This window comes from Cebus imitator, unplaced genomic scaffold (assembly GCF_001604975.1).
Source record: "Cebus imitator isolate Cc_AM_T3 unplaced genomic scaffold, Cebus_imitator-1.0 Scaffold170, whole genome shotgun sequence".
NCBI lineage: Eukaryota > Metazoa > Chordata > Mammalia > Primates > Cebidae > Cebus > Cebus imitator.
The window spans coordinates 1,158,681-1,174,605 of record NW_016107485.1 but is presented as its reverse complement, the minus strand read 5'-3'; the positions used below and the strand labels follow the sequence as shown (position 1 = coordinate 1,174,605).

At 44.6% G+C, this 15,925-nt stretch overlaps 2 protein-coding genes across 3 annotated transcripts in view; both read right to left on the bottom strand.

Moving 5' to 3' along the window:
* ABHD4 (abhydrolase domain containing 4, N-acyl phospholipase B) overlaps positions 1-6,214 on the bottom strand; it is a 14,381-nt gene extending 8,167 nt beyond the window's left edge. Inside the window, exons 1-4 of one of the 2 annotated variants that reach the window (XM_017544609.2) lie at positions 6,106-6,214; positions 2,776-2,864; positions 497-869; positions 184-338 (exon numbers count right to left, since the gene is read on the bottom strand). In XM_017544609.2, coding sequence (XP_017400098.1) covers positions 184-338; positions 497-869; positions 2,776-2,864; positions 6,106-6,128 — 640 coding nt within the window. In that variant the 5' untranslated portion in view covers positions 6,129-6,214. Of the gene's footprint in view, positions 1-183; positions 339-496; positions 870-2,775; positions 2,865-5,994 lie in introns of both variants that reach the window. The other variant, XM_017544610.2, reaches the window with a different exon arrangement.
* A 4,941-nt stretch (positions 6,215-11,155) lies between these two features.
* Positions 11,156-11,495, bottom strand: LOC108315232 (dolichyl-diphosphooligosaccharide--protein glycosyltransferase subunit DAD1-like). Its single transcript, XM_017544459.2, has one exon. It carries the CDS (start codon positions 11,417-11,419, stop codon positions 11,156-11,158), a length of 264 nt encoding a protein of 87 aa, XP_017399948.1. The 5' UTR covers positions 11,420-11,495.
* Positions 11,496-15,925: the final 4,430 nt, after the last annotated feature.

Genomic DNA, 15,925 nt, shown 5'->3' with positions numbered 1-15,925 from the left:
AAAAAAAAAAAAAAAGAAAAAACCTTCTCAAACCTTGAACAAAGTCATCTGGTCCAGATTAACAGCTTTAAATAATGCTAGGCTAATTCCCACTTTTTAGGAATGAGTAGGAAAGACGCAGTGGGAAAGACACATTCTAGAATGTTACAGCCTTCCTTTAAGGAGATACTACAGGCTACTCACCCCAGGGCCCAGCTACTCGAAGAACAGCCAATGGATTGGAACGTCCTAGGACAGATGCCACGGCTTTGACCCAGGTTGGGGGTGCAGGGACCTCACTGGGGTTAGTTGGTCGGAGGGGAAACCCCCATGGGTCCACCAGGATGAGGTGTTTAACTCTACATTAAAGGCAGAAAGAGGAGAAGACACATTATATTCTCTGGTAGGTGCCATAGCCCCTTAAATCGGGAATGAAAGAACTTTGGAAATGAATACTGGAAAGTTCCCAGTAAGGCCAGGAATTAGGTCACAAGGGATGGTGGCATCTCCTTATTACCTATCAGGGTACTTGATTGAGTAAGAAGTGGCCAGGAATCCTCCCAAACTGTGTCCCAGGAGGATCATGCTGGGGATCCCCATGGTCTCCCGCCATGTCTCTATCGAGGTCACAAACTCATCCTCAGCCCCCTCTGGGTCTCTTGGGAATGCTGGCCTTGAGCTTCGTCCAAAGCCAAGCAGATCGAAGGTGTGCAGTGTGCGGCGGGCACTCAGTGAGTCCATGTTGAGGATCCAGAGGCCCACGCCGCCCCCAAAGCCATGCACCATCACCAGAGGGGTGCGGTCCTTTTGCTCGGGGCTCACAGTCACCGTCCAGATCTTATTCTGGTTTGGGAGGGACACATATCTAGCCAGGAACTTATTCTGGAGACCTGGGAAGGAAAGAATCCCATGGTAAATCAACAAGTCTGTTTCCTGACAGCATCATCATTTTGCCTGGACTACCACTCTTCACATCTCTTCATTCACCAACCCTCCCCAACTTCCCTCAACTCTTTCCTCCCACGACCCTCAGACCACTGAAGACGACTCTGTCCTTAACCAAACTTTAGGCAAGCCCTTTTGAGCCCTCTTCTTAACTCGGCTTTGACCCTGGCCCTAGCTCAGACAGCGCTTTGCCCTGTCTTCCACAAGTCTAGCAAGAGCCTGATAAGTCAAGATTAGTAAGTCATACTAAGTCAGTAAGAATTCTTTTATATCTGATCAAGTTCCTCATCCCTCACCTTTGACCTTCCTTTAGCAATGATCCTGTTAAACTGGTTTGAAAAGAACTCCCTTTATCTTTGATATCTCTTCTTAGTAATTTTCTATACACCGATTCCCCACCTCACCCTGCAGCTTTGTTATAAATCCACACCAGTCATTTACTGTATTCAAGAGTTGAGCCTAGGCTGGGCGCTGTGGCTCATGCCTGTAATTCCAGCACTTTGGGAGGCCGAGACGTGTGGATCACCTGAGGTCAGGAGTTTGAGACCAGTCTGGCCAACATGGCAAAACGCCATCTCTAGTAAAAATACAAAAAATTTGCTGGGCGTGGTGGTGGGCACCTGTAATCCCAGCTACTCAGGAGGCTGAGGCAGGAGAATCGCTTGAACCTGGGAGGTGGAGGTTGTAGTGAGCTAAGATTGCACCATTGTACTCCAGCCTGGGCAACAAGAGTGAAACTCAGTCTCAAAACAAAACAAAAAACAGTTGAACCTGATCTATCTCTCCTATTGCAATAGTCTTGAATGATCTTTACCAGTTTAATTTGTCAGAATCGCTTTTTCTTTAACACTACGCATTGTAAAGAATTAAACTCCAATGACAATTTATAGACCATTTAGTCTGTAGGTAATAAGCAGGGCCATCTTATCCCTTGAAACATATGCCCAGCTCCCTTTAGGCCCCGGGTGGCAGTGATACCACCAACCCCACAGAGCTGTTGCATCCATTGCTCTTGAACCTGTGTGTGCTTGGGGCTTGATAGATGGATAGAACTGTGGTCCAGCCAGTTGGAGGGAGTGATGGATGTGGCCTGAGCCTTGGGTGAGAGACTGAGGTGGGGCAGTGCTTGTTCTGCTGGTGTGAGCTGCCTGGGTGAAGCAGCCTAGATCCTGGACAGAGGCTTGAAAGCTCTGGCTGCTGTTTGTCTGCACATACTTGGGCCCATAAGCGAGAAGGTAGCTATGGCTGGGGCAGTAGGGGTGTGGTGGAGGAGATCATATGGGAAATATGGGAAGAAGGGGCTTAAGGGGCTTGTTTGAGCGAGTGGCTGCTGCTGCTAGTGGGATGCTCTGCTGCATTATAACAGTGCTGATGAGGGCTGGTCTGCAAATCACAAACTACTGTGGTAACCAGATAGGTGGGGGACCAAAATCAGGTAGAACACAGAGAATAGTAATATCAGAAAATGCAAGATTGCTGATCCAAGGGTCTGCAGGTGGTAAATCTAAGAAGTACTTGTGTGGGGAGAAGAGAGGAGAGAAGGAAGAAGAGAGAAATGGGGGAGAAGGAAGGAGGAAGGGGAGAATGTGTCTGTGTGTGTTCACCAGCACTGGCACAGCGTTTGAGGTGAAGTGGCAGGAACTAGTACATGGCTAGAGAGATGGTGAGGAACCACTATCACAGGATATGGTGTCCTCTGTATACACCTCTTCCCTCAAATAACTGACATCCTTTCCTCCCACCCCACACACTGTTCATTAGCAATCAGTGGACTCAAGTAGCAGGCTCTGGGAAGATCCTGAATCTTTCTTGGGCCCCATGAGGGTGGGACAAGCTGTCCATTCTACTTACACTGGAGGATCCTGGCTTCCACATTCTTCAGCTGAGACATGGAAGTGGGGCGCCACGTTGGCAGCCAGCTACTCAGCCAGCCTTGAGGTCTGGGAGGAGGAGACAGAGACATTCATTGGCAACATTGGAAAGAAACATTGATGCTCTCAGCCTTGCTGACAGCTACAAAGGAGTTCTCAGGAGGCAGGGTGTTTCGTAGCTTCGGGAGACCAGCCCACCATGGCAGTCAGCAGTTCCCTAGCTGCCTGATAGACTGTTTCTTTTTGGTAAATGGCTATTAACAATGTGTCCTTGTTTCAATAGATATTCAGAACATCCTGTATATAATTCTTCACAGTTTATAAAGCTCTGTCGCATTTATTATCTCACTTCTGCCTTATAACTTCTCTTTGTTAATGGTTATCATAATTTATGTTCAAGAAGATTAAAGGGAGAAATGTCTTTTAACTAATGTTTCAGCTATCCTTTGCTGTCCCCAGGACTAGATGTTCCTTAACAGTAGGACAAATTCCCATGCCATCTGCCCTCCTGGCAGGGCACTGGTTGGTGTTTATGTGCACCCTCTTCCAAGCCCCTAGAAGTGCAGAACATTGTGTTGTGCCCAACTGATCTCTCGGGTAATCATGGAGGCAGGCAGCAGGAGGTGGGAGACCTGGGTTCAAGTTCTATTATGGTTCACTGACAGGACACAGGTTGCCTCTGGTCTTGTTTTCTAGATTGTAAAATGAGTAGAAAGATCACCTATGTCCTCACCTCCCATGGCATGCAGCAAAACAGATTACTCATCCTGCTTTCTCTTTCACACCCAGTGATCTTAAGTCATTGCAAGATAGAAGTTAAAAGCACCAGATTTGGGGTTACACACACACACCCTCCTGGATCATGGTGTTATCAGTGATGAGCAGAATGGCTTTGGCCCACTAAATAACCTGTCTTTGAGCATCTATATATGTAAGGAAACCTGTAAGTTGCCCAGTACAAATGAGATGCTCAATGAATGACAGTTTGTATCATTCCCTTTTAACCCCACTTGATATTTTTCTTTTCTTGAATTCTGCCTGAGTTACAGACAGCATAGATATCTACAGCTACAGAAAGGGCCTGTGAACACTGGCATAGTCAAGATAGGGAACTCTAAGGGGGAATGAGGGGAACCATTACCAATCCCCTTGGCACACACTGGGCATCCTGATACATCATTTGAAGCACAGAATTTTAGATTAGGATGTTTCCTTAGGAATCATCTATTCTAGCTTCTGTATTTTACAGATGAGCAAACTGATGCCCAAAGAGGTCACACAGGTTAGAAAAAAGAAACAGAACTAGAACCCCTTATCTCAAATCCAGGTTTCTCTCCCCGAACCTTCCAGCCTCAGCTTTTCAAGGTCAAACACACATATTCACAGAACATAACCACTTTTTCATACTTATCTCTGTTTTCTCAAGGGAGGTGTGATCTAAAGCCAGGTCAGAGTTCCAATTTTAGCACTGTCACTTACTAGCAATGTGACTATGGGCACATTATTTAGCTTTTCTGTGTCAAAGCTTCCTCATCTTTAAACGGGAGTAATAATGTCTACCTCATAGGGTTGCTATAAAGGTTAAATGAGTTAATGCATCTAAAGCACATAGAATAATGCCTAGCACAAGATAAACTCCCAATAAACTTTCTTTCCCCCCAGCTAAATAAGTTGTCTACATTCCTAGTATTTTGCAAGTAGCAACTCTCAGTGGATGTTTGAAGTTTGAAAGAAAAACAGGTTGCAGCTGGGAGTGGTACATCAATGGTTTTGGCCAGATGAAAGTTGTCAATCTCAATCGATCTAATCCTAGGGAGACTCAGAATCCTCTTATCATTCTACTGCAATTCCTTGTAGCCTTGAAGCACAGGGACCAAGACCACAGGATTTTGCCAGCCTTAAAAGACAATTTTTTTTCTCCAAATCAGGCTGTGACAAGTCCGGTCACAACATTGTCCTGTTACTGCCCAAAGCAGAGCTCAGGAGAAACGCTGCCCATGGCACAGCATCACGGACTGCTCAGCAGATATTCCTCGGTGGGAGAATTACTTTGCCTTCCTTCTTCACCAAAAACGTTACAAGTAAAGCACTGGAAATAGTGCCTGGCACACTGTATGTGCTCAAAACTATTGGGGAAATATGGGCTGGGGTGGGAAATTGAGGCAAGGAGCAGAAAAGACATTCAGCCATGAACTTAACCTGGCTAGGATGGTCTCTGTTGACCTGATGGTGGTGAAGCAGAAGGGGTTCTGTGCTGGGAGAGAATCCTGTTCTAGACCTCTGTGATCTTGGGCAAATCTCCTGACTTCTAGGGACACAGCGTCTTTATTTGTAAAAAGAAGCTGAACTACCTGCATCTCCTTCAGCTGGAACATTCTGCTTCCCTAAGTCCTTTAAAGCATTGCAAATTTCCTCTTGGAAAAGTCATCTTTGAAAGTAAAATATTCCTCTGGACATTTCTTTTGAGCTACTTATTATGATTATAAAGTTAATTAGTTTTGTGGGCTTCCAGTTCTGCAGGTCTGAAAAACACAGGAGTACTGGATCCAAGAAAGGCCCAGTTCTGGTGAAACCAAGGCTCGACTGGGAGCTGAGTCATTCTTCTCGTAGCAACTTTTTCTTGCTCCTATCAGATTGCGAACTGCTAGTCACACCACCTACAGGTGGTATCCCAAACCTGATGCCCTTGAGAGATGGGTAACAAATCCCCATAGCTCTAAATTTTAAAGCACTGCATTAAAGATGTTGTTATGATGATTAAAAGCACTATCAACTAGATCACATGCGGCTACGTGTCTTGGTGGGCGACAGCTAAAGAAAGCCCGTGATTCCATGCCAATTTCAGCGTGGTGGAGACCTCTCCAGTCTCTCCACACCGTCTCTTTGCCGGGCGGAGGGAGAAGGCTCTCTCCATCCCCACGACCGCCGTTCTGGGACAAGTCAAGACGAGCACGCCCGTCTACTACCCCCGCACCCGCGTCCCACAAGCTTGCTTTCGGGGATCTCAGACATCAACGCGGAATCTCTCGAGAGGCCAGAGGAGAATGAGGGGCACTCGCGAGGACTAAGGTGGAAACCCAGGATCCCCGGGTTACGGGCGAGCGCATCTCCCATGGCTCCCCCGGCTCAGCCGCGGGCTCTTCTGGGCAAATGCAAAGCAAGCAGCGCACCCACCCCCCCGCCCTCTCCGGAGGCCGACCTGGAAAAGGAAGGGCGGGAAGGTGTCTACCACTGTTCCTCAGCCACAGACAGTCCCAGGATCATGGCCCAGAGAGAGAGAGAAAGAGAGAAAGGGACAGGATTAACTCACTGCTGCTCCAGATCATCAGCCATAGTAAACAAGCCCTGCCAGGTCCAGGCGAGCCCGCCCAGCGCTTGACGCCAGCACCAGCTGACCCGGGAGGCCGTGGGGAACAAGGGGGCGTGGCTGCGCAGGGGGCAGGGCTCGCGGCCTGCGGGTGGGACTCTCAAACTCCACAACTTGGTTTGAACTAGTGGGGCCTTGCTATGTTTTCAATCACTGGCATGTGTCCAGGCAGAGATGCCTCTGAGGGTCTCAGAATAGCACGGTAATCCTGGTCATACATTTGGTGGGGGGGGTTCCTGCAGGAGCTCTATCAGCCCTCCGTTCTCTAATACCTAAAAAGTGACAGAACTACTCCTGCACGCTGGCACCCATTCTTTGGGCTTCCTATTATAACTGTGTCGTACTGAAATTGACCCTTGTTAGTGTTCCTTCTAATGAGAGGCTTAAATGTTTGTGGAGACAACACCATTGGCTGAATGCTCCTACAAAGGGCCTGGATGCCAGATTGCAAAACAAAAAATCAGGACACCTAGTTAAATGTAAATTCTAGATTTAAATAAAGCAAATAGTTTTTTAGAATCAGTATGGGCCATGCAGTATTTGGGACATAACTAGGCATCCTGTATTTTCTCTGGCAACCTTAAACCTATATAATGTCTGCTAAGATGGGCATTTCTCTGCTCTGGGGGTGACTCTAGCCCCAGCCTATTTTCCAGGGAAAATATAGCTCAACTCTAGGTCACCTTCAGTTTGGAAGATAACGGTTGAAGGACTCACCTATAAGGCTAGGTCTGCTTAGGTACGTAAGTGTCTGGACAGGGAGATAAGGCTGGCTTGGTCCAGAGGTCCTGAGCGAACTTCAGGTTTGCTCAGCAGGGGAGCCAAGTTTTGAGGCTGGCTGCAGAATTTGCTTATGCTGGTAAACAGGGCCTGATCTCCCTTGAGCTGTCAGATTTCATATCATCCCCTTAATTAAAACCAGACCATGGGGTTGGAGGGGGGCTCATGCCTGTAATCCCTGCACCTTGGGAGGCAGAGGTGCGCAGATCACTTGAGGTCAGGAGTTCGAGACCAGCCTGGCCAACATGGTGAAAACCCATCTCTACTAAAAATACAAAAAATTAGGTGGGTGTGGTGACAGGCACCTATAATCCCAGCTACTTGGGAGGCTGAGGCAGGAGAATCACTTGAACCCAGGAGGAGGAACTTGCAGTGAGCCAAGATTGCACCACTGCACTCCAGTCTGGGTGACAGAGTGAGACTCTGTTTCAGAAAACAAAAACAAAAACAAAACCAGACTAGGGAGTGGTGGAGGATGAGTGAGAGAATGCTGGTGCAGAGGGGTTGATCAAGGAATTTTTCTTTAGCCTTCCTGCAGGACCCAGAAGATTCTGAGATTTCTACTTTGTTGCAAAACAGTGTTAAGCTGATCACTATAAAGATTTATCGTTTAAGAGAATCAGCATTTATAGAGTTTAGGGGCTTAGGAATTTGCCAGATGGGGTGTGAAGTAATACAACTAGCAGAGGACTTGTCTCTTTCATGAAATATTTTTTTTTTTTTTTGAGACTGGTTCTCACTGTCACCCAAGCTGGACTGCAGTGGCATGATCATGGCTCACTGCGGCCTTGAACTCCTGGGCTCAAGGGGTCCTCTTGCCTCAACATTCCAAATAGCTGGGACTACAGTTGACCAGATATATATATATATATATATATATATATATATTTTTTTTTTTTAGTTTTTGTAAAGATGGGGTCTTGTTATTTTGCCCAGACTGGTCTCAAACTCCTTGGCTCAAGCTATCCTTCCGCCTTGAGCTCCCAAAGTACTGGCGTTACAGGGGTGAGCCAACAAAGTTGCCTTCATTCCATCTTTCAACAAAACACAGTGGTCTTAAACTTCAGTATGCATAAGAATCACCTGATGGATTTATTAACAATTCAGATTTCTAATCCCTACCCCCTGAGATTCGGATTCAGCTGGTTTGGCTTGATGCTAGAAAGCTGCATTTGTAGGAAGCACTGCAGATACTGGTGCTCCATGAGACTCACTGGTTAGTTAGAAGTGTAGATTCTGAAGTCAGAAGCCTGGGTTAAGGTCAGTATTTGCTTTGCCACTTATCCATTTTAAGCCATTGGGCAAGTTATTTAGCATCTCTTAATTTCTTCCTCTGGCTTGTGTATGGTGAGAATTAACCAAGATAATTCAAATAATCATGTAGTACACTTACTTGTGCTATGAATATTACTTATTGTTGTTGTTGCTATTATTCAAAGCCAAGAATTATGTTGAGCACTAAAAATACAATTATCCAGCCTGGGCATTATAGCAAGACTCTTGTCTCTACAAAAATGAAAAAAATTAGCTGGGCATTGCAATGCATACCCATAGTCACAGCTACTTGGAAGGGTGAGGCAGGAGGATCACTTGAGTCTAGGAGTTAGAGGTTACAGTGACCTATGATCCCACCACTGCACTCTAGCCTGGGTGATGGAGTCAGACGTTGTCTCTAAAAAAAGAAACAACAAAACAATTATCAAAAGGAAAGAAATAACCTGTTCTAATGGTAAACACAGACTTTTTATCTGTTGCTACCCTCGGTCGTTCTGGGCTTTGCAGAGCTGATAACTTTGTCTTCAGAACTCGGCTGAAACCCCCTCTTCTGAGGCATTTCTTGACTGTAGGATCTAAAGAGCACCCCCCATCACTCTCTCACATTACCCTATTTTTGTTTTCTTCATAACACTTATCATTATCTGAAATTATCTGGCATTGTTTTTACTCATTAATTATCAGTTTCCTTCCGTTCAGAGACTAAGTTTCCTGGGGAACCCTCTCTGTCTTGTTATCTGCTGTGCTCCCAACACCTAGAACAAAGTGCAGCAGAGTAGGCACTCAGTTTTTGTTGGGTAAATGAAGAAAAGTCTAGAGAAAAGGCAGAAGCATAAACGATTACCTATGAAACAATATGCTAAATGCCAAATGCTTTGGGAGCTGCATTCTAAATTGTACCAAATAGGAAATTCCATATGATATCACTCCCAGACAGGACAATAAAAAATTTCCCACTTTTCTGAAAAACTATAAGTTGTGGAATTTTTTGAGGCAAGGACGACTGCATTGGAACTGGTATTAGATCTCTCTAGAGCCTGCCTTCCTTCCTTCCTTCCTTCCCTCCTTCCTTCCTTCCTTTTCTTTCCTTTTCTTCCTTCCTTTCCTCCTTCTCTCCTTCTTTCTTTCTTCAAGAATATTCTTTCTTTCTTCAATAATATTCTGTTTTTTCAAGAATATTCACGGGTAGTGCCATGTACATCCTATTGTATCACAATACAAGACACATAATGTCTGATTGTCCCATTTTTAGTGGTACTAAAGCTAATCCAGGAGGACCAGGTGTTGCCATACTGATACATCCATTAGAAAGTTCCCCATCAACTTTTCACCTCATGGCTTTCATATTCTTTCATGATATTTGCATAGAACCATTTTTTAAAATAATGATTGAGTTTCAATTATAATACTATATTTCATCAACCATTATTTTGAATCTCAAACTATCTTAGTAAACTTTTCTAATAGAAATATCCTACATAGTACTATATTGATTTTTAATTTAAATGTTTTGTAATTATGCAATGTGTTCATTACAGACAATTTGGCATATGTAAAATATAAATTTGAAATAAAGTCACCCCCAATTTTTGCACCAAAAAAAAAAAAAAAAAAAGAAAAAAAGATCTCTCTAGATCATTCCCTAGGAGGCGTGCAGAGAAGTGTTTGTATTTTGTTTTCATGTGCTAAACCAGCTTTAAAGTAGAGGTTTCTTGGAAGTAGGAAACTTGAATGGATGGAGAATGCCTTTTGTAACCCAAGTTACTAGTTTTTAAGGTATTCCCAGTGCTGATATATCTCAGGATTGGGCTGGATCTGCTAGAATTATAGAGTAAAGAGGTCTCTCGGTGCCTACTCTAGACAGACCTCTGGGGAGAAAATGTAAGTTATTTTTTTCTCCTTATCATTAGGACAAAGCACACCAGAGCAAGTGTGAGACTCTAACGAGTGCGGATGGAAATTAATTTAACAAATCTGAAACCACCTTTGCAAAATTATGACTGAGACAGTGAAAGAGATCTAACTTACTGACTCCATCTTGCTTCTAACTTCCAGGCTGTCCTAGTTCATTGCTGGGCATAGGCTGAACTAACTTTGGGAGAAGCTTAGTTTATAGTTTGTGGTTTGTGACAGAGATGGTAACAGCCCTTTCCCAAAGCAGACCTCCTTGTTGCCTGGGGACTAGATTGCATTTGTAGGAGTAACACTAGCCACAGGATTGAAAATTATGGTTTGGGAGTCATGCAGCCAGAGGCTATAAGATTCTGACCCTCCCTAGACTGCTCCTAAGATCAGTGCTTGAGATATTTTGAGGACCCTGCACTTGATGGATCAGCTGGCACCACTCAGATGGATGAACTGGCTCATCTCATCTTGTGCTCCCCCCGACACACAGGAACTTACTCAGTGCAAGAAGACAGGTTCGACTCCCTATTATTTCATCCCTGACCAATCAGGACTCCTGGCTCACTGGATTCCCCCAACTGACCAACTTGTCCTTAAAAACTCTGATCCCCGAAAGCTTGGGGAGACTGATTTGCGTAATAATAAAACTCCGGTCTCCTGCACAGCCAGCTCTGCATGAATTATTCTTTCTCTATTGTAATTGCCCGGTCTTGATGAAGTGGCTCTGTCTAGGCAGCGGGCAAGGTGAACCCCTTGGGAGGTTACAAATGCTCTTTATATGACTGTAAGTCATCATCAAGTATTCCAAAAGTAGGGGGAGCTGATAAACTGATAGCTCAAGGCCTGGCAGGTATAGATTATTCTTTTGTTTCAAATGGGTATCACTTCCATTTGAATTAACTATGAACAAGGTATGACTCTTTGATTAAACATAGAAATGAGTAGAATAGCTCATAAGTTGCTCTGTCCAGTGACAGCCACTAGCCACAAGTGGCTACTTAGATTTAAATAAAGCCAAATAAAATTTCCTTAGTCACATTGTAATGAAGCATCCCCATTTTTCTTTTTTCTTTTCTTTTTTTTTTTTTTTGAGACGGNAACTCCCCACACAAGAGATGAAGCCCGAGAGAAAAGAGTTGAAGGGGAAGGTCCCCACGAGGAGACAATAACCGAATTGCAGCGCCCCGGTCAGCAGTATATACAGCAGGTACGCGTCCAGTAACTTCAGACGCTGCGGAGTAGAGCTCAAGTACTCTTCTAAGAACCGCGAAATGACAGACACTACCGATGCCGACATGACTGCACACAAGATTCTCCGATCAAGACCCGACGACCACACCGGATGTATTGTTTGCGCGTGCGCACCGTCGTGGCCTAGCTCCGCCCTCCCTGGCGTGCCCGGTTTGCGCAGGCGCTTAGGTAGGCCAGGGCGCGTGACAACTAATGCGCAGACGCAGACTGCCTTAACAGAAAGAACTACAACTCGGAAAAGTTAGTGCGTCTGCGCAATGGCCCTATCAATGAGCTGGAGACGTGTACTCTTTTGTTCTGTTTCCGCCGTCAGATTGGTGACGCCCACAGTTGCTCTGGCAACAAGACACTGTGGGAGGAAGAGGGGAATAAGTTTTAGTGGGGACGGCGCAACAAACCAGAGGGTTCCGGCTTTCTTTGATCCTTCGGAGTCCTGGAAGATTTAACGGTTTGCATCTACTTTGAGGCAATGCCTGGCTTTCGTGGGGGTTTGGTACCAGCCTGACCCTAATTCTGTTAAGAGCCCTGTCTGCAGATGTCTGTCACAGATGATTGGAGCAAGCCAAGTTCCTCCGCAGTGAGACCCGCGGCGGCCAATCACTGCGCAGGCCCCAATTTAGACTTGATACTGGGGATAGTGAGTGGGTGCGGTGTGGGGCGGAAGCAGGGAGGGAGCCTGACCTCTGCTGGGTTCCGAACTGGAACTCGGGATCTGGCCCTGCAGTGCCAACATTTATTGGGCGCCTTCTCGGGGCCCGACATTGTACTAACTTGTAAGGACTCTCACATGAATCCGATATACTTGCAGCCTTAAAAGAGCTGGTGAAGGGAAAGATAGCTGTCGAATATCGTGCAAAGAGTATGTCATCAAGTTTAGCAGCTCTTTCCGCAAGCTGGTATCTTGAACCTGGTGTAATATCCCAGGATGTCAGCGCTGAAAGGCCTAAAAGAACATGCGTTGGTTCAATCCTACTCCCTCCAATACATTTTGCAGAAGAAACTGAAATGATTCCAGGTTTTTTGTTTGTTTGTTTGTTTTGAGACGGAGTTTCGCTCTTGTTACCCAGGCTGGAGTGCAATGGTGCAATCTCGGCTCACTGCAACCTCCGCCTACTGGGTTCAAGCAATTCTCCTGCCTCAGCCTCCCAAGTAGCTGGGACTACACGCACACACCACCATGCCCAGCTAATTTTTTGTATTTTTAGTAGAGACGGGGTTTCACCATGTTGACCAGGATGGTCTCGATCTCTTGACCTCCTGATCCACCCGCCTCGGCCTCCCAAAGTGCTGGGATTACAGGCTTGAGCCACCGCGCCCGGCGCATCCCCATTTTTCTAAGAGATAGTTTAATGATTTAAAAAAAATCTCTTTTTTTCTCTTTCCTCCTTCTCCTTACTTCCTCCTTAGCTCTTTAGAAATGCAACTATAGTCTTTTTACCTCCTCTTTACCAGACACTCCCTATGGGGCAAGTTCATCTAACTATGTGCTTAGAAGCTCCAGAGAGGAACTCTTACCCACCAGGAGGCTGCCGTGAGAACAGTCCATCTACAACCCCAAGTATGCCTGCTACAAAGCTCTCTCTTATTTGGAGAGTTTTGGCCACTTTTAGAACCTAGTCCTGCCCACAAAAGGCACCAGCAGTCACTGTCCAGTAGATAAGGCACTGAAGGTAGTATGCAGACCGACCCCTCAACCGCTAGCTTCCTCCCCTGTGTACCATTTATGCCAGTGTTCCAGGCCCCCTTTCAAAAGCACCCTCTTTCTGCTCCAAAAGTGAAGTTGTACCCTTAAGGCAGAAACTCTGTGCTTCTTCCCTTAAGGTAGCTTTGGAATAAAATGTCATTTTCTTTATAACACATCTCATTCTTGTTAATTGGACTCTGCAAGCAGCGAGAGTCTGAACCTGCATGCGGGTTATAACACTAACGGTAGTTTAAGTGCTCAATAGCCACATACGTGTAGCAGCTACTATACTGGGCTGTGCAGAGACATTATCACAGAAAATTCGATTGCACAATGTTGCTCAGGCACTGATGATTTCAGCCCCATGTTGTGGTGAGTGATCTGCTCTTGGAAAGGACAATATGGTGGACTCACTTTTAGGTGCTAGCAAGGGAGCAAAACAGGCTTTTATGAGACTCCCAAACAGCTAGGAGAGAGGGAAATCAGACAAAGGAGCTGAAAAGTTGTTCCACTTCATTAGAAACTGAAAGGATGAAGGGATATGGGTTCACTGAAGATATTTACTGCTTTACTAGGACTTGATCAGAAACTTGATACTTAAAAAATTTGTGCTGTTTGTAACTTGATTCTCCTTAAATTTTTATTTTTTGAAAACAATAACCTGTTTTATCTGTTCTAATAGGAAACAGGAGAGGGGGTTTTGGTCACATTGGGGCCAAAGTTTAAAAGGTAGAGGTGTTATGTGCAATACAAGTAAACAGAAGCAAAGATGGGGATCTTAGGGCAAAAGTGACAATACAAGGGAAAGGAACTGGAAAAGACATTCTTTTCCATGCAGAGATTTCCTTTAGAAGAGATATTTTCTACTCAGACTTTGGAGGATTTGTGTTTATTTTGGTAAAGAATGTGATTTCTTTTTGTAGAGAGACGTATGATGTAAAATCATGCACTTTGCCCCTTAAGGGAACCCTCTTGCTCCTACAGTTTTCCATTGTTTTATGATATTGAAAATTTTAGTCACGAAACCCCTAAAGTATACTCTGACTCCAGTTTCAGCTTATAAATTAGATCTGCTCTTTAAGAGCCATTTGAGTTGTAGTCCCTCCAGTGCTATCTTTTGCATACCCAAATTATTGGGGTGGTGCTATATGGTTTGGCTAACTTTTAATCATTCAGAGAAACAGGAGAAGCATAGTTACTAGGATTAATGATAGCTAATAAGAGCAAACATTTACTGCCTGCCAAACACTATACTAAGTACTTAATGCTTAACATTATCTCATTTAATCCTCACATCATTTCAATGATCCAGGTATTGCTATTTCCATTTTATAGAAAAGGAAAATGAAACTGTCAGACTGAATAACTTGTTCCAGATTAGAAAACTAGTAAACAGCAGACTCAAGGTTCAAACCTAGGACTGATTCTAGAGCTTGCACTTCTATCCACTCCTCTGGACAAGAATTTTTAACTATATTAACATTCTGATTTAAACTAATTGAAACCAACACTAGCGTTAGCAATTTCCTGTTGACAGATCAGTTAAAAATGTTTCGATGAATATAGAATACTAAACCAAACAGAGAACTAGGCCTTTTCTTGCTGTTTTAAGTAGTTCAGAAAAGCCGTAGTGTGGTATATTGGTGTGACTAGCAGGTCTCAGAAACAAATGCATTCGGTAAGTGCATTTGATGCTTTTCATCTTGTCTTCTCTCCTGTGAGAGTTCCTGGGGAGATCTTAATGATGCTAGTTGACATGGATCAAAGGCAGACAAAACATAAGGGAGAAACTACTGGAATGAGGCTGGCTGATGGAATAGAAACTCCCTGAAGAATTCACTCCTGAATGATTAAAAAGCATCCATCAGCCTAGCCTGTAGTTTGAAGTTGACTATTCGCGAGGAAGCTTCCTTCCTACTTGTTGATGAGGCAGAGAGAAAGGTTTAACTTGTCAGAGAAATTGATGCTTCCTGCCATATTATATTGAAATAGGAACCAGCTGGTTATCCACTCTTTTTTTTTTTCCTTCTCAGCAACATAGGTTTAGGCTGAACTTATGTTTATGTGGCTATGCAAATCTCTGTGGGTATGAATATGAATCTATCTCTTCAAGTAGACTGTAAAGGTTTCTTAGGTTATTTCTCTTCTTTCTAGAACCTAAGTGTGGCTTTGCTCCTCACTGATAATACATTTGTTAATGCTATAGAGTTTCCAGTCTAAAGGCAAATAAAAAGTGAAAAGGGGCCGGTGCAGTGACTTACTCCTCTAATCCCCACACTTTGGGAGGCCAAAGTGGGCAGATCACCTGAGGTCAGGTGTTCGAGACTAGCCTGGCCAAAATGGTGAAAACCCGTTTCTACTAAAAATACAAAAATTAGCCGGGCATGATGGCAGGTGCCTGTAATCTCAGCTACTCGGGATGCTGAGGCAGCAGAATGGCTTGAACCCAGGATGGGGAGGTTGCAGCGAGCCGAGATCGTGCCATTCATTGCACTCCAGCCAGGGCGACAAAGGCAAAACTCCGTTACACACACGCACACACACACACACGCAAATGTGAAAAGTAGGAAGGCTCGTTGTTCACTTGCTGTTTTAGGGATTTTGCTCACCTATAGTTCAAAGTTATTAAGAAGCTGAAAATAAAGTACCTGGTTATGTGTGTAAAAACTTGCAGCTAAAAGGTGAGATGAACTAGGCCTAGAAGGTCGGATTCATGTGAAATTAAAAGGCAACGAAAGCCAGAACTTAGTTTTTTAAAAAGCTAAAAGGCTAAACACAATTCCACTTGTTAAAATACAAAACCTGGGCCGGGCGCGGTGGCTCACGCCTGTAATCCCAGCACTTTGGGAGGCCGAGGCGGGTGGATCA